Consider the following 19,226-nt stretch of genomic DNA (forward strand, 5'->3'; position numbering starts at 1 on the left):
GGCTTGTCTTAGTGTCTCTTGCCCTTAGGTGTTCAAAGTTTGTGAGAAGATTTATAGCTCGGGTGCTGTTGTGGTTCTGTTCGCCGAGCTGGGAATTTGTGTTGCAGACGTTTCGTCCCCTGTCTAGGTGACATCCTCAGTGCTTGGGAGCCTCCTGTGAAGTGCTTCTGTGATCTTACCTCCGGCATTTGTAGTGGTTTGAATCTGCCGCCTCCGGTTGTCAGTTCCAGCTGTCCAGCTGTCCGCTGCAGTGGTGGGTATATTGGGTCCAGGTCGATGTGCTTATAGATTGAATCTGTGGATGAGTGCCATGCCTCTAGGAATTCCCTGGCTGTTCTCAGTTTGGCTTATCCTATAACAGTCGTGTTGTCCCAGTCGAATTCGTGTTGCTTGTCATCTGCTTGTGCAGCTACTAAGGATGGCTGGTCATGTCGTTTTGTAGCTAGTTGGTGTTCATGGATGCGGATCGTTAGTTGTCTTCCTGTTTGTCCTATGTTGTGCAGTCCTTGCATGGGATTTTGTACACTACTAGGAGAAAGTGAGGACTGCAGATGCTGGGGATCAGAGCATAAAAATGTGTTGCTGGAAAAGCACAGCAGGTCAGGCAGCTTCAAAGGAGAAGGAGAATCGATGTTTCGGGCATAAGTCAGGAGTTTCAGTTTCTGCTGTATTCTTTAGCCAGTTTGTGTGATGGTGTCCCTGGTAGTGATACTATAAGTCTGAGTGGGATGTCTGGTTTGTGCACTTTAGGTAGTCCATAGAATCTGGGGTAAAAAGTGAGGTCTGCAGATGCTGGAGATCAGAGCTGAAAATGTGTTGCTGGTTAAAGCACAGCAGGTTAGGCAGCATCCTAGGAACAGGAAATTCGACATTTCGGGCCAGAGCCCTTCATCTGGGGGCGTTGTTGCTTTCAGGTTTCATTCTTTGTAGGTCAAACCTGGTTACCTGTCCATTTTTTTATAAGTTCCTCAGTGGATCAGCGGATCCAGACACTCTATACAATCAACACAGGAATTCTTGGACATCATCAGAAATATACACATATACGAGGAAGAAACCATGGTCTCATTCGATGTAATGGCACTGTTCACCTCTATCGATAAAACCCTAGCCAGAGAAACAATAGCCAACCTGCTGGACATACAGAACAGACAACAGGACGTTGAACCTATCAACAAAGACTGCATACTCAAACTACTGGACCTGTGCCTCACAATACACTTCACATTTAACAACACTTCATATGAACAAATCAATGACACACCCATGGGCTCACCCATCTCTGGACTCATAGCAGAAGCGGTAATGCAAAGATTAGAACAAACAGTCTTACCGCAAATTCATCCCAAACTCTGGGTCAGATATGTGGATGACACCTTTGTAATCATTAAAAACACAGAAATAGAGAACCCACACCGGATCATCAACGCCACGCTCACAGGAATCCGATTCACTAGAGAGGAAGAAAAGGACAACCAACTGCCATTCCTAGACGTGATGGTACAGAGAACACCTTAGGGAGAATTCACCACAAAGGTATACAGGAAAGCCACACACACAGACCAAGTCCTGAACTACGAAAGCAACCACCCCAACACACATGAAAGAAGTTTCATCAAGACACTATTCAAAAGGGCCACAACACACTGCAGTACACCAGAACTGCAAAAAGAGGAAGAAGAACACCTATACAATGTATTCGCAAAAACGGATACCCACGCAATTTCATCAACAGATGCCTAAGGGATAGACAACGGAACAAAGACATGCCGCAACCCAAAGGATTAGCCACACTACCATACATCAAGAGCATTTCCGAACTGACAGCCAGACCATTGCGAACACTAGGACTCATAACAGCACACAAACCAACAGCCACTCTCAGACAACAACTCATCAGAACGAAGGACCCAATACCCAACATGAGCAAAACCAATGTAGTGTACAAAATCCCATGCAAGGACTGCACAAAACACTACATATGACAAACAGGAAGACAGCTAATGACCCACATCCATGAACACCAACTAGCCACAAAATGACACGACCAGCTATCCTTAATAGTCACACACGCAGATGACATGCAACATGAATTCGACTGGGACAACACTACTATTATAGGATAAGCCAAACAGCGAATAGCCAGGGAATTCCTAGAGGCATGGCACTCATCCACAGATTCAATCAATAAGCACATCGACCTGGACCCAATATACCGGCCACTGCAGCGGACAGCTGGAACAGACAACCGGAGGTGGCAGATTCAAACCACTATAAATGCCAGAGGAAAGATCATAGAAGCACTTCACAGGAGGCTCCCAAGCACTGAGGATGTCACCTAGACAGGGGACAAAACGTCTGCAACACAAATTCCCAGCTTGGCAAACAGAACCACAGCAGCACCACACTTTTTGACTCAGAGTGAGGGGCACCAATTTAAGATTGCAAAAGTGCTTTTTTTTTCTGTCAGAGGGTTGTGAGTCTTTTCAACTCCATCACTAATCTATGATTCAAGAGCTGTGCTGGCAAAGACCTTGTGAATATTTATGACTGAGATAGATGGATTCTTGATCAGTGGGAAGTCTAAGGTTATGGGGAAAATGCAGAGAAGTGGATATGAGGGATATTGGATCAGCCATAATCCCATTGAAAACCTGAACATGCTCAAGGAACTGAATAGCCTATTCCAGTTCCTATTTCTTACAGTTTTATGGTCTAGCAGAGTGAATGTATTTCAGTTATGTGGACGGATTTGGTGTTGTTTTCTTGAGAATAGCAAAGGCTAGAGGGCGACATAATCAGGGTGTTTATAAAGTAACGAAGGACAAACAGTTTCCAGTGGGAGAGCGCCAGTGACCACAGTTTGAAAGTACTTGGCAAACCAATAATGGCACGATGATGAGATTATGTTTTTAAGAAAAACATTCATGGCGTTTAAAAAGGAAATTAAGAAACTCAAGGACAGTGGTGAGGAAGGTAATGGGAGGTGGTTTGCAAAGACAGAGCAGTCAGAGTGACATCTTACAGATGTATTTGTTCATAATGTGGCTGGCCGAGCGAGCATGTATTGTCCATCCCTAATTGCCCTGAGGATGGTATTGAATTGCTACAAACATGGGGAGAGGAGGTCAGCGTGTACACTCTCAGTGATGTTGGGAAGGGAATTCTAGGATTTTTACTGAGCAACACTGAATAATCCCATTGTTTTATATACTGTTTTCATTTTTAGATTCAAAAATTCTGTCTGGCTAATACATCTTTCTCGTGAGCCACTGCATCTAAATTGCATTTACCCCACAATCCATTGTTTGATTTGCTTGGAGCAATTTTGGTGTAGTCTCCTTATTTCTGGAGTTCACGTCCCACATGCTCAAGAAGTGTGTAACACTGCACAAGCTGATTAAGAAATATCATGCGGACGTGTAATGGTTATGTGGCCAAACCTTAGTCTCAATTCCGCCTCAGGAAATGGGGAAGAGAGGAGTGGGGCTCGCTGCGCTTCAAGCCAGGTTGAGCAGATATTCAGCGCTCACGGTAGACTCAAATTCAGTGCAGCCGCCGCCAAGGGTCGGGTAAAGAGCTACACTTGTGCAAAGCAACTACAGTCTTTGTATAAAGCATGTTTTGTAATGGTGGCTGGAGAGGAATTGGGGGGCATAGTTTGTGGTTAAAATGCTATTAGCACAAGTGGAAACTGCACTAAGATGCATTGAAATTCGAAGAGCAGCTTTGGGAAACAATATTTTTTAACTTTTTAAATGCTTCTCCCCTATCATTCACGCGTTGCAATCTGTCTAAAACCGCCACGTTTCACACTGCTGCGTTTGAAACCTGCGCTGTGTAACTGTAACAGAATAAGGCACAGATCCCTCTTTGTCCCAGAACGAGTTTTTAACGTGCCTGCAAACCACAAACTTGTTTTTCCAGCTACGTCTTTATTTTCATTTCGTCAACTAAATGTTTCAGACAAAGATTGAATCTGTAGTTTGGAGCATTCCGAAGACCGCTAATTGAAGTGGGGTTGGGCGCGCGCGCACACAAACACAGGGCAAGTGAGTCAGTGTTTAGTCTGGGGCATTCCTGAAATCCCTGCAGATTGTTGATGATTCCTGGTTTGGAGCAGACGGGTGGTGAGAGGCTGTGAGTTTAGGGCTCGGTTTTCAAGTTCCCACTGTCAGATATGGGCTCGCTATTTCGGCTGCTGTTCCTCACCTGGCTCATCCTGCCTTTACTGGGCGCAGAATCAGGCAGGAAACGCGGTGCTCGTCAACGCGAAGAGGAGTTCATGGACCGGGTAACAGTCATCTTTTAATCCATTTCCTTCTTCGAGAGAAAAAAAATGACCTGTACTTTTAGGGAACTGGGCAGGATAAGTCAGGAGAGGGGAAAATAGCCACTTGTTGCGATAAGGCTGAGTGTACAACTCCTATGCCCCTGTCGAACACTGTAAGTGCTCAAAACACATCGAAATGTGTGCCATCCCATTGCCTGGAAAGAGAAGGGGATGAACGGTAAAGAAGAATGCAGCTTTGGTAATCAGTGGGATGTTTTGTAAAATGTAGGGGACTTTATTTCACTTGGAGCTGGAACTAAAGATTATGAAACAAGTAGGCGAAGCTACGTTATATTTAATTTAGACTGTTATTTTTGCAAATATAATTTCTTATTAGAATCTTATTAAATATGAAACTGCCAGTTAATTTTACATGGTGGAATGTAATGTTTTATTATTACTCAGTCCTGTGGTGTGGCCAGCTGAGCCAGCATTTTTGCCCATCCCTGGATGCTTTGAGAAGGTGGTGGTGAGCTGCTTTCTTGAGCCGTTGCAATACAAGTGCTGTAGGTAGATCCACGATGCCCTTAGGAAAGGAATACCATGACTTTGAGCAGTGACACGAAGGAATGCTAATATATTTCCAAGTCAGGATACTGAGCAGCTAGGAGGGGAACTTGGTGGAACTCCCATGTATCTGCTTCCAGTCTTGTGCCAGGGAGATTGTGGACAGGTTTTGGGGGTCAGGAGGTGAGCTATTCAGATTTCTGAGCCTTTGACCTGCCCTTCTGACCTGCTAGTATGGCTAGTCTAGTTCAGTTTCTAGTCAATGGTAACCCACAAGATGTTAATATTGGAAAATCCAGCAATGGTAGTGCCATTAAATGTCAAAGTATGATGATTAGATTCTATCTTAGTGGAAATGGTCATTGTCTTGCATTTGTATGGTGTGAATATTACTTGTTATTTGCCAAACCAAGTCTGGGTGTTGTCCAGATCTTGCTGCATTTGGGCATGGCCTGCTTCAGTAACTGAAGTCACTAATAGTGATGAATATTCAGTTAATGTGTTGTCAACTTTCCAAGATTGGCCTGAGTCACGAGGACTTGAAGATCCCAGAGACAAAATACAGGCACATTGAAACAGATTGTGGTTTTTTTTTGTTTTTGTAATCTTCTTTGAACATTTCTTGTCAGTGAGACATTGTAAAGTTAAGAATTTTGAAAATGGAAGAGGTCTTGTTATTTTTGTTTTCCAATTGAGAAGCCATTGCTTCACCAAGGTTATGAGGATTGGGGTGGGTAAAAGGCATTATCGAAGTGTGTGATCAGCCATGATCATGCTGAATGTCAGGGCAGGCCTATTGGGCTGAATGGTCTACTTCTTTTCTAAACTGCAAAGATGGGTGTGTTGGCTGACCAATTACTGGAGGAGGAAGGGGTGCATGTCATGTGATGATGCCTTCAGGCATACATCTTATAAGAGTTGGCAACCCTAGTTATATTAGAAGTACTCCTTTGGAATGACTAGGAGTTTATCACTAACATTGGGAAATATATTTAATTTGTATTCAAAAACAGAAGTTGCTGGAAAAGCTCACCAGGTCTGGCAGCATCTATGAAGAGAAATCAGAGTTAACGTTTTGGGTCCGGTAAACCTTCCTCAGAACTGATGGTAGCAAGCTCAGAAGGGTCACTGGACTCAAAATGTTAGCTTTGATTTCTCTTCACAGATGCTGACAGGTCTGCTGAGTTTTTCCAGCAACACCAGTTTTTCTTTCTGATTTACAGCATCCACACAGTTCTTTCAGTTTTTAATTTGGTTTGTTTATATAGAGTTAGAATTAGTGCTGAGGTAATAAAATGTAATAATCTATATGCTTCTCTATGAAAGCATTTTGTTTCTGGCTTGAATGTTGTAGGATCAGAAAACAGCATTAACCTAACTTCAGCATTACATAAGCTGTAACAAAATGTTTGTATATCTTGGCAAAGTTATAAACTTAAATTTCTGATGAACCTTTACATTTTTGCAATACTGTATTAGATTGGAATCAGCTGATCAAAACTGTGCCATTGAAAATCCAAGGAAATAGTCCCAATGGTTTCCTTTGAAGCATGGGAAAATTATTTCTCGGTTATTGCTCAAGCAGATAGAGCTTAATCATTTCTATCAGACATGTATAAAGTGAAAAATACTGGAGGAGGAGTTGACTGTGTTTGAAAGTAAGGGCAGTGAGACACAGTCAACAGACATTGTAAAGTCCTGAGGGATGTACAAGTAGTGGAGGATTCTCAGAATTTCTGATATAATGATGTCAACAGCAAGTGCAGATGACCATCTCTGAGGATCAGGTGAGTGAATAGGAAATAATTTCTTTACTTAACGAAAGTGGTTTTCAGTGGAAGAACCTAGAGATAATGGAGTATGAGATGTATAGTCAGTAGCTGGTGAAATGTTTTTGTTCATATCAGGAACATGTCTTACGTTTATTTCAGGTAAGTTAATTTAGTTGTCTAATAAAGAGACACACAAAAGGACACCACAGTGTTGTGCAATGGTCATCCTGCTCCATGTAGAAACTTCCAGACCATTCTTGTGCCCTTTGAGTGAAATAATTTCTCCTCACCTCAGTCCTAATTCATCAACTTCTTATCCTGAGACTTGGCTGCTATTTAGATTCTCAGATAACTGCTGAAAATGTGTTGCTGGTCAAAGCACAGCAGGCCAGGCAGCATCTCAGGAATAGGAAATTCGACGTTTCGAGCATAAGCCCTTTTACTCTCAGATAACTGTCAATAATGTTTTTACCATGTCAAGCCCCTTCAAAATCCTACATGTCCCCCAGGCATCACTTCTCATTCTTCTAAACTCCAGAAGAAATAGGCCTAATGTTCTCGTGAGCAAAATGAATAACCTCAGACCTCCCTTACATTATATTTCTGTCACCTTGTTTGCTGTTTATATCTCTTTACAGCGTCTGTATATCCTCCCGCAGTTTACATTTTCACTTAGCCTTCTACCAACAACAAATGTAAACACATTAATCTCTGTCTTCTCATTTAATTCATTAATATAGTTTGTAAATAGCTGAGATCCTAGCATTGACCATTGCGGCACTCCTTGCTCATTTTCTGCCAAATTGAAAGTGCCCTACTCTCTTCTATCTGTTACTTATTATTTATTACGTGCAATGGAGAAAGTGAGGACTGCAGATGCTGGAGATCAGAGCTGAAAATGTGTTGCTGAAAAAGCGCAGCAGATCAGGCAGCATCCAAGGAGCAGGAAATTTGACTTTTTGGGCATAAGCCCTTCCTGATGAAGGGCTCATGCCCGAAATGTCGATTCCTCTGCTCCTTGGATGCTTCCTGACCTGCTGCGCTTTCCCAGCAACACATTTTCAGCTTTATTACGTGCAATGCCATGATTAACCCTTTGTCCAGCACATTATGCAATGTCTTTTGGAAATCTAACTACTGTATTTACTGGTTTCCCTTTATAAATAATTCTCCCTATATCTTCAAAATCTCAACTGAACCAGTTCACCAGGATTTCCCTTTAGTAATACCAAGTTCACTTGCTCTACTGATGCTAAACTTTATTCTTAGAATCGTACATTGAGTCTGCAAGGACTTGAAAAACACATGACCTTCAACCTAATACAATTTACCAGCACTTGGCCATAGTCTTGAATGCTATGATGTGCCAAGTGCTCATCCAAATACCTTTTAAGGGATGTAAGACAACAGGCCTTACCATCCTCCGAGGAAGCGCATTCTGGAGCATCACTGCCATCTGGGTAAAAGAGCTTTTCCTCACATCAGTCCTCAACCTCCAGCTTCTCACCTTGACCCTATGACTTCTTGTGACTGACCCTTCAACTAAAGGGAACAGTTGCTCCTTGTCTATTCTGCCCATATTCTCATAATCTTGTACACTCCCATTAGATCACCCCAAGGAATTTTCTGCTCCAACAAAAACAATCAAAGCCTATCCAACCTTTCCTCATAAACTTTCCATTCCAGGTAGAATCTTGGTGAATCACTTCCTCTAGTGGACTCACATCTTTCCTGTAATGCAGCAACCAGAACTACATACAGTAGTCTCACCAAAGCCCTATACAATTTCTACATGACAAATAAATGTCAACAGTGGGAAAAAAAAACACTTGCCATTTCCTGAAGCTCTCAAAATTATTGAGTTTAGTTGGACAGCCCAGCTTCACGCACACACATTTCCTGACGTCAAAATCCTTATTGATCTTATTAGTATCATGATTACGGAGTCAGTAGCAGTGATCAGTGCAGCAAAGGTTAGTCACTTCAGAGATACAATGTGAGCATTTAATTCAACGTTTTGGAGAAGATTTGTAGCTCGGGTGCTCGTTGTTGTTGTGGTTCTGTTCGCCGAGCTGGGAATTTGTGTTGCAGACGTTTCGTCCCCAGTCTAAGTGACATCCTCAGTGCTTGGGAGCCTCCTGTGAAGCGCTTCTGTGATCTTTCCTCTGGCATTTATAGTGGTTTGTATCTGCCGCTTCCGGTTGTCAGTTCCAGCTGTTCGCTGCAGTGGCCGGTATATTGGGTCCAGGTTGATGTGCTTATTGATTGAATCTGTGGATGAGTGCCATCCCTCTAGGAATTCCCTGGCTGTTCTCTGTTTGGCTTGTCCTTAATAGTAGTGTTGTCCCAGTCGAACTCATGTTACTTATCATCTGAGTGTGTGGCTACTAAGGATAGCTGGTCATGTCGTTTCGTGGCTAGTTGGTGTTCATGGATGCAGATCGTGAGCTGTCTTCCTGCTTGTCTTATGTAGTGTTTTGTGCAGTCCTTGCATGGGATTTTGTACACTAATTGGCTTTGCACATGCTGGGTATCGGGTCCTTCGTCCTGGTGAGTTGTTATCTGAGAGTGGCTGTTGGTTTGTGTGCTGTTATGAGTCCTAGTAGTCGCTGTAGTCTGGCTGTCAGTTCAGAAATGTTTTTGATGTAAGGCAGTGTGGCTAGTCCTTTGGGTTATGGCATGTCCTCATTCCGTTGTCTTTCCCTTAGACATCTGTTGATGAAATTGCGGAGGCATCCGTTTTTGGTGAATACATTTTATAGGCATTCTTCTTCCTCTTTTTGTAGTTCTGGTGTACTGCAGTGTGTTGTGGCCCTTTTGAATAGTGTCTTGATGCAACTTCTTTTGTGTGTGTTGGAGTGGTTGCTTTTGTAGTTTAGGACTTGGTCTGTGTGTGTGGCTTTCCTGTATACCGTTGTGGTGAATTTTCTGTTAGGTGTTGTCTGTACCATCACGTCTAGGAATGACAGTTGGTTATCCTTTTCTTCCTCTCTAGTGAATCGGATTCCTGTGAGTGTGGCGTTGATGATCCGGTGTGTGTTCTCTATTTCTGTGTTTTTAATGATTACAAGGTATCATCTACATATCTGACCCAGAGTTTGGGTTGAATTTGCGGTAAGACTGTTTGTTCTAACCTTTGCATTACCGATTCTGCTATGAGTCCAGAGATGGGTGAGCCCATAGGTGTGCCGTTGATTTGTTCATACATTTGGTTGTTGAATGTGAAGTGTGTTGTGAGGCACAGGTCCAGTAGATTAATTATGCAGTCTTTGTTGATAGGTTCAACGTCCTGTTGTCTGTTCTGTATGTCCAGCAGGTTGGCTATTGTTTCTCCGGCTAGGGTATTGTCGATAGAGGTGAACATAACAGCACACAAACCAACAGCCACTCTCGGACAACAACTCACCAGGACGAAGGACCCGATACCCATACCAATATACCGGCCACTGCAACGGACAACTGGAACTGACAACTGGAAGCGGCAGATATAAATCACTATAAATGCCAGAGGAAAGATCACAGAAGCGCTTCACAGGAGGCTCCCAAGCACTGAGGATGTCACCTAGACAGGGGACGAAACGTCTGCAACACAAATTCCCAGCTCGGCGAACAGAACCACAACAACAACAAGCATTTAATCACTCAGGTTACATGGAAACAACATTTGCAATCTCATTGTGCTCAAGGGTTTACTGAACAAATTCGAAAAAAATCACATCTCTACTCAGCTGCTGCTCGCCACAGACATATATAGAACATAGAACAGTAAAGCACAGAACAGGCCCTTCAGCCCCCGATGTTGTGCCAACCATTCATCCTCATATATGCACCCTCAAATTTCTGTGACCATATGCATGTCCAGCAGTCTCTTAAATATCCCCAATGACCTTGCTTCCACAACTGCTGCTGGCAACGCATTCCATGCTCTCGCAACTCTCTGTGTAAAGAACCAGCCTCTGACATTCCTTCTATACTATGACCCCTCATGTTAGCATTTTTGTCCTGGGAAATAGTCTCTGGCTATCGACTCTATCTATGCCTCTCATTTTCTTGTATCCCTCAATTCGGTCCCCTCTCCTCCTCCTTTTCTCAAATGAAAAAAGACGGAGCTCAGTCAACCTCTCTTCATAAGATAAACCCTACATTCTAGGCAGCATCCTGGTAAACCTCCTCTGAACCGTCTCCAAAGCATCCACATCTTTCCTATAATAAGGCGACCAGAACTGTACGTAGTATTCCAAGTGCGATCTAACCAAAGTTTTATAGAGCTGCTGAAAATGTGTTGCTGGAAAAGCGCAGCAGGTCAGGCAGCATCCAAGGAACAGGAAATTCGATGTTTCGGGCATAAGTCGTTCATCAGGAAGGGCTTATGCCCAAAACGTCGAATTTCCTGTTCCTTGGATGCTGCCTGACCTGCTGCACTTTTCTAGCAACACATTTTCAGCTCTGATCTCCAGCATCTGCAGACCTCACTTTCTCCTTTTATAGAGCTGCAACAAGATCTCATGACTCCTAAACTCAATCCCCCTATTAATGAAAGCCAAAGCACCATATGCTTTCTTAACAACCCTGTCCACTTGGGTGGCAATTTTAAGGGATCTATGTACCTGCATACCAAGATCCCTCTGTTCCTCCACACTGCCAAGAATCCTATCCTTAATCCTGTACTCAGCTTTCAAATTCGACCTTCCAAAATGCATCACCTCGCATTTATCAAGGTTGAACTCCATCTGCCACCTCTCAGCTCAACTCTGCATCCTGTCTATGTCCCTCTGCGGCCTACAACAGCCCTCTATACTGTCAACGACGCCTCCTACCTTTGTGTCGTCTGCAAACTTTACTGACCCATCCTTCAATCCCCTCATCCAAGTCATTAATAAAAATTGCAAACAGTAGAGGCCCAAGGACAGAGCCATGAGTAGAGGCCCAAGGACATATACTCCAAGATAAATCACTGTTGATTCTTGGTAGACACACTCCCCTCCTCCTTGACTCTCTTTGAATCCTTCATGCCTTCTATTCTCTGTCCTGTGTCTATGACTCGAAGGTTTCTTCTCTAATCTTTGCCTAGTATATTTAACCTGAATGCCTCTGTGGGCATTCAAATACTTATTTTAGCACTAGAGTCCATTCCTAACTATGGCTCTAGGTCACTCAGTCACACTTTCTCTCCCTATCTGTCATTCAGTTAAGTCGCATTCTGCAAAACCCCGTCAAACCTTTCACTAGCTCCCTATGGGCCACCTCTGATTCCCCATTTTCTCTCTCTCAAACCTTCCCGCCCTGAGGTCCGTATGAAAGTTTTCTTCTTATTAATTTGTGGGATGTGAGCATCACTGTATCTATTGGCCCATTCCCAGTTACCCTTGAGAAAGTAGTGGTGAGCTGCCTTCTTGAATCAGTGCAGTCCACGTGTTGTAGATTGCCCCCGTAATGCCAGTAGAGAGGGAATTCCAGGATTTTGATCCAATGGTGGTACAAGGAAAATATGTTGAAGTTATACTGGCAGGGCTTGGAGGTGAACTTGCAGGTGGTGGTGTTTCCGTGTATCTGCAGTGCATCTCCTCAATAGAAGTGATTGTGAATCTGGAATGTGCTGTATAAGGATCTTTAGTGAATTTCTGCAGTGCATCTTGTAGATATTACCATTGCTGCAACAGAACATCAGTGGTGGAGGGAGTGGTTGCTTGTTGATGTGATGCGAATTTAGCAGCTGCTTTGTCCTGGATAATGTGAAGAGTCTTTATTCCTTTGGAACTGCACTAATCCAGGCAAGTATAAAGTATTCCATCACAATCCTGACTTGTGCCTTGTAAATGGTGGATTACTTGCCACTGTATTTCTAATTCTGAGCTGCTCTTGTAGCCACTGTGTTTATGTGGCAAGTCTGGTTGAGTTTCTGGTCAGTGGTAACCCCAAGGATATTGATAGCAGGGGATTCAGTGATAGCAACTCCATGGAATGTCAAAGGACAGTGATTAGGTTGTCTCCTATCGGAGATAGTCTTTGTCTGGCATTTGTGTGGTGCGAACGTTACTTTCCACTTGTCAGTCCAAGCCTGTATAATGTCCAGATCTTGTTGCATTTGAACATCGACTGCTTCAGTATCTGAGGTGTTACATTGGTGCTGAACATTGTGCAATCATCGACGAACATCTCTTCAACTGATCTTGTGGTGGAGGCAAAGCCATTGATGAAGCAGCTGAAAATGGGCCTAGGACACTACTCTGAGGAATGCCTGTGGATATGTCCTGAAGCTGAGACGACTGACCGCCAACAACCACAACCATCTTCCAATGTGCTAGGAATGACTCCAATCAGCACAGTTTACCCCTCATACCCATTGATTGCAGTTTTGGTAGGGCTTCTTGATGCCACACTCAGTCAAATGCGACCTTATCATGGGCTGTCACTTCCATCTCATCTCTGGAATTCAGCTGTTTTATCCATGTTTGAGCAAAGGCTGTAATGATGTCAAGAGCTGAGTTCTGGTGGAACCCAAACTGGGCATCACTGAGCAAGTGCTGCTTGATAGATGTACTGACATCTTCTGTCACTTTACTGAGATCAAAAGTAGAGTGACAGGGTAGTAATTGGTTGCGTTGGAGTTGTCCTGCCTTATGTGTACAGGACACGTCTGGGCAATATTTTACATTGTTGGGTAAATGCCAGTGTTGTATCAGTACTGGAACAGTTTGTGTAGGGGAGCAACAAGTTCTAGAACACAAATCTTCAGTACTCTTACTAGAATGTTGTCAGAACCAATAGCCTTTGGAGTATCCCGCACCTCCAATCTTTTCTTGATAACATGGAGTGAATTGAATTGGCTGAATGGGTAGATCATGGTGGCTCACTGGTTAGCACTACTGCCTCTCAACACCAGGTACCTGGGTTTAATTCCACCCTCAGGCTACTGTCTGTGTGGAGTTTGCGCATTTTCCCTGTGTCTGCGTAGTTTTCCTCTGGGTGCTCTGGTTTCCTCCCACAGTTCAAAGATGTACATATTAGGTGGATTAGCCACAATAAATTGCCCATAATGTCTAGCGATGTGTAGGTTAGGTGAGTAGGGGGATGAGTCTGGGTGGGATGCTCTTTGGAAGTTGGTGTGGACTTGTTGGATCAAATGGCCTGTTTTCACACTGGAGGGATTCTATGAAAAGGCCATTTCTTCAGATCTTCAGATGGATCACTGGACTCAAAACATTAACTATATTTTCTCTCCGCAGATGCTGCCAGACCTTCTGAGTTTTTCCAGCAGTTTTTGTTTGTGGCTGAAGACAGGTATCTGCCAGCTTCAGCCTTATGTTTTGCACATTTGTGGTGGACATTTTTATCATTAAAGATGCAGATATAAGGAGGCTCCACAATGAGTTGTTCAATTGTCCATTACCATTTAAGACTGAATGTAGCAGGACTGCAGAGCTTAGAGCTGATCCATTGGATGTAGGATCAATTGCTGTTTATGCTGTTTAGCAAGCAAGTAGTTTTATATGATATCTTTACCAGGCTGACATCTCATTTTTTATGCCTAGTGCTACTCCTGAAATGCCCTCCTGCACTCTCCATTCAATTAGGGTTGATCCCCTGGTAATAGTTGAATTGGGGATATGCCAGTTCATGAGGCTGCAGAATGTGTTAGAGTACAGTTCTGCTGCTGTTGACAGCCCACAATTCATCACGGGTGCCCAGTTTTGAGTTGCTAGATCTGCTCAAAGCCTGTCCCATTTAACGCGGTGTTAGTACCACAAAACATGATGGAGGATACTCTCAATGAGTCTCCACAAGGACTATTCACTTGTCACTCTTATCAATACAGTCATGGATAAATGTACCTGTAGTTGGCAGATTGGCAAGAATGAGATCAGATATGCTTTTCCCTCTTATTTTTGTTCCCTCACCACTTGCACTCTGTAAGCTAACCTCACCAATACTCTTGTCTCATGGCTGTACCCACCATTGCCAGTTTGAGCCCTGACACCATATCCTTCATCACCCAATATCACCCACACGCCCTTCCTACCTTCAACAGGTCCATTGACCATCAAACAAAACCTTCATCTTACCCAACTTTAATGTAGACAATTGCATTGATGTCATTGTTCTGGTTAAAACTTGACTTACGGGATTTGTTGCCTAACCATCTCCCTCTCTCAAATCATTGAGGTCACCTGGCCATAACTGCATATCTCTCTTTTGTTTCCCTACCTGCTTCTATGACAACTTTTGCTTTCAGCACTTCACCTTGTTTCATTTTCCTTACTTCTCCTTTACAAATCTTATAATCCATTGCTCCCATGAGGTTCCTCGTTGAGTTTTCTCAATCCTTCTTCCTTACAACTCAGGGGAGACAATGGTATTACACTGGACTGTGAATTCAGAGATACAGATAACATTCGAGGACCTGAGTCCAAATCCTGCCATGAAAGATGGTGGAATTTGAATTCAATAAAAATATCTGGAATTAAGAAACTAATGATGACCACGGGTGGCACAGTGGCTCAGTGGTTAGCACTGCTGCCTCACAGCACCAGGGTCCCAGGTTTGATTCTAGCCTCGGGCCACTGTTTGTGCAGAGTTTGCACATTCTCCCCATGTCTGCGTGGGTTTTTTTTCGGGTGCTCTAGTTTCCTCGCACAGTCCAAAGATGTGCAGGGTAGGCGAATTGGCCATGTTAAATTGCCCATAGTGCTAGGTGCATTAGTAAGAGGAAATGGGTTGGGTGGGTTACTCTTCGAAGGGTCAGTGTGGATTGGTTGGGCCGAATGTCCTGTTTCTGCACTGTAGAGAATCTAATGAATTGATTGTCAGAAAATCCCATCCGATTCACTAATGTTCCTTAAAGAATGAAACTGCCATCCTTATTTGGTCTAGTCTATGTGTGACTCCAGACCCACAGCAACGTGGTTGATTTTCTTAACTGCCTTCTGGGCAATTAGAAATGGGCAATAAATGCTGCCTAGCCAGTGATGCCCTCACCCCATGAATGAATAAAGAAATTCTCGGATTAAAAATCATTGTGTTGTGTAGTCATTATGTTTATCACCTCATCTTGCACTTTCTCCTTCGGATTAATTGAGGTCCTGCAAGCTTTCCCTTCAGCCTCTTGTCACGTGGCCACCCTGTCAAGTTGCCATCTTATGAGTTTTCCACTGCAAATCTCAAGCATAGACAAAATTATCTCCATCCACTTCCTTGTATTTCCCACTGCCCACATCTCACTTGTTTGTGTATCTGTACCTCTTTTAAACCAACTCTGTTACTTGTGATGAATCCCAGTAGGAGTAATATGATGATTTTTTTTGCTGCACTTATTGTAATGGGTTTTCCATGTGGCCAGAGAAGCCTGACTAAAACTGATTATCTTTGTTCTCTCTCCTCAAAGCAGCACAATGATGTATGTGTGCAGGGTTCACCAGGTATTCCTGGCCGGGAAGGTAATCCTGGAACAAATGGGATACCAGGAACCCCAGGGATCCCCGGTCGAGATGGAGCTAAGGGAGAGAAAGGCGAGTGTATGCAAGAACGCCTTGAGGAGCCCTGGAGAATCAACTACAAGCAATGTGCCTGGAAAGCACTCAACTATGGCATAGATCTCGGCAAAATTGCAGTAAGTGTGGTTATACAGACTAGATGAAACGCTGAGTCACGAGCTTACAATATTTCACATTAATTTGTTAGTCTAGCAATTTGTGGCAAAGAAGAGACAAACCATAAATCTTGACTCTTCACAAGTTCCCAAACCCAAAAAGAATCACGTTCTACATCCCCAGAAGGGAAATAATATGTCTCATTCCAGCAGTTCCTCATGTTTTTCTTGTTATCTGTCTGGCAAGATAGGCTGCATTGTCAGGCAGCATGCTGCTGCAGACACGGCAACATCCAGCATTTTACAGTTCACTGTTGTATTTAGGAGGTTACTGTGGCTCTGCGTGCAAACAAAGGCAACTTCACCTTATTCTCTCCTCACGGAAACAAGTCAGCAGAGTCAGCCTGAAGGTTTAGAGTAGATTGTGGACTTCTCCAATTCTGCATACTATCAGGGATTGTACTTAGGCTTGTACTGCAACTGATTTCAACTCTGCTATTTTCTTGATCTGAAGAGAGTTTAGTGTGTCTTACTGTGAGCACAGGAAAATGCATCCTGCAGGCCAAAGCATGGTAGTCTGACAGTATTAACAAACAAACAAGACACAAGAGTAGGCCACTGGACCCTTGAGTCTGCTTCTCCATTTAATGAAATCATGAAATGTGTGATGTGATTGCAACCTCCAATCTATAGTCCACCTTACTAAGACTAACCTTTTAACCCTTTGCTTGCCAAAATTCTAACTACTTCTGCCTTTAAAAAATATTCAAAGTCTGTGCTCCATAGCTCTTCCAGGAAGTAAATTCCAAAGAATTAGAGACTTGAGAGAAAGCACGTTTAATTACTTTTACAGAGTGATCCTTAGTTCTACATTCTCACATAATTATACACGTGCACATTCTGATATACAGTGTCTCTCTCTCTCCCTCACACACATTTAATCTGATGTACACTGTTGTTCTCATGCACGCTGATGTACATTGTCTCTCTCACACACAGACATGCAATCTGATGTACACTTTCATACATACATTCTGATGTACACTTTTTTCTCTCTCACTCTCACACACACTCTGATGTACACTGTGGCTCTTGCACACTCACTCTGATGTAAACTGTCTCTCTCCCTCTCTCAAACACTATCTGATGCATACTGTGTCTCTCATAGACACACATACACTCTGTATCTCTCACACATATACTCTGATGTACACTGTCACACAGACACACTGATGTACACTGTCTCTCTCTCTCTCTCTTGCTCACACACTCTGATACACAATGTCTCTCTCTGTTACACATACACAGATGTACACTGTGGCTTTCACACACTCACTCTGATGTAAACTCTCTCTCTCACATACACTCTTATGTACATTGTTTCTGAGACACTAATACACACTTTGATGTACACTCTCTCTCATAGACACACACTCTCTGTATACTTCCTCACACACACAGACTCTGATTTACATGGTGTCAGACATACACACTCTAATCTAAACTGTCTCACACACACTCTGATATGTTCTCCCACTCTTTTTCACTTTTTCACACACACTGTGGGATCATGTTCAAATAACAACTGGAATCAGTGAGTGGTAAAAGTAGGCTCTTCTATTCAGCAATCACAGCACAAGTTTGAGGTGGCAGTAGAATCCGGAAATACAGTTCTTACAAGAACTCCTTTATACACACTTCGTACATATATTAAAATTCCATTACTATGGTGTTGCATTGTTCTATCTATAGTACACAAAGATTTGAAGGGCTTCTGTCATGGGAGACAGGAGAAGTTGTTGGAAGGTATTCTGAGGGACAGGATGTACATTTATTGGAAAGGCAAGGGCTGATTAGGGATAGTCACCATGAATTTGTGTATGAGAAATCATGTCTCACAAATTTGATTGAGTTTTTTGAAGAAGTAACAAAGAGGATTGATGAGGGCAGAGCGGTAGACATAACCTATATGGCCTTCAGTAAGGCGTTCAACAAGGTTCCACATAGAAGACTGGTTAGCAAGGTTAGATCTCATGGAATACAGAGAGAACTAGCCATTTGGATACAGAACCAGCTTGAAGGTAGAAGACAGAGGGTGGTGGTGGAGGGTTGCTTTTCAGACTGGAGGCCTGTGACCAGTGGAGTGCCTCAAGGATCGATGCTGGGTCCCCTACTTTTCATCATTCATATAAATGATGGATGTGAACATTGGAGGTACAGTTAGTAAGTTTGCAGGTGACACCAAAATTGGAGGTATACTGGACAGTGAAAAAAGTTACCTCAAAGTACAACAGGATCTTGATCAGATGGGCCAATGGGCTGAGGAGTGGCAGATGGAGGTTAATTTAGATAAATGTGAGGTGCTGCATTTTGGGAAAGCAAATCTTAGAAGGACTTCTACACTTAATGGTAAGGTCCTAGAGAGTGTTGCTGAACAAAGAGACCTTGGAGTGCAGGTGCATAGCTCCTTGAAAGTGCAGTCACAGGTAGATAGGATAGTGAAGAAGGCATTTGATATGCTTTCTTTTATTAGTCAGAGTACTGAGTACAGGAGTTGGGAGGTCATGTTGTGGCTGTACAGGACATTGGTTGGGCCACTTTTGGAATATTGTGTACAGTTTTGGTCTCCTTTCTATTGGAAAAATGTCGTGGAACTTGAAGGCATTCAGAAAAGATTTATAAGGACTGTTGCCAGGGTTGGAGGATTTGAGCTCTAGGGAGAGATAGAATAGGCTGGGTCTGTTTTCCCTGGAGTGCCTGAGGCTGAGGGCTGACTTATTGAGATTTGTAAAATCATGAGGGGCATGGATAGGATAAATAGACCAAGTCTTTTCCCTGGGGTGGGGGAATCCAGAGCTAGAGTGCATAGGTTTAAGGTGAGAGTGGAAAGATATAAAAGGGACCTAAGGGACAAGTTTTTCACGCAGAGAGTGGTGCATGAATGGAATGAGCTGCCAAAGCAAGTTGTGGAGGCTGGTACAATTGCAGCATTTAAAAGGCATCTGAATGGGTGTATGAATAGGAAAGG

General features: G+C 43.2%; 1 protein-coding gene across 2 annotated transcripts in view; it reads left to right on the forward strand.

Moving 5' to 3' along the window:
• Positions 1-4,045: 4,045 nt before the first annotated feature.
• Positions 4,046-19,226, forward strand: part of LOC132815408 (collagen triple helix repeat-containing protein 1-like) — a 47,229-nt gene continuing 32,048 nt past the window's right edge. The window contains exons 1-2 of one of the 2 annotated variants that reach the window (XM_060824309.1): positions 4,046-4,294; positions 15,995-16,219. In XM_060824309.1, coding sequence (XP_060680292.1) covers positions 4,181-4,294; positions 15,995-16,219 — 339 coding nt within the window. In that variant the 5' untranslated portion in view covers positions 4,046-4,180. The remainder of the gene's footprint in view (positions 4,295-15,994; positions 16,220-19,226) is intronic. The other variant, XM_060824310.1, reaches the window with a different exon arrangement.

The sequence above is a fragment of the Hemiscyllium ocellatum genome, chromosome 4 (genome assembly GCF_020745735.1).
Source record: "Hemiscyllium ocellatum isolate sHemOce1 chromosome 4, sHemOce1.pat.X.cur, whole genome shotgun sequence".
NCBI lineage: Eukaryota > Metazoa > Chordata > Chondrichthyes > Orectolobiformes > Hemiscylliidae > Hemiscyllium > Hemiscyllium ocellatum.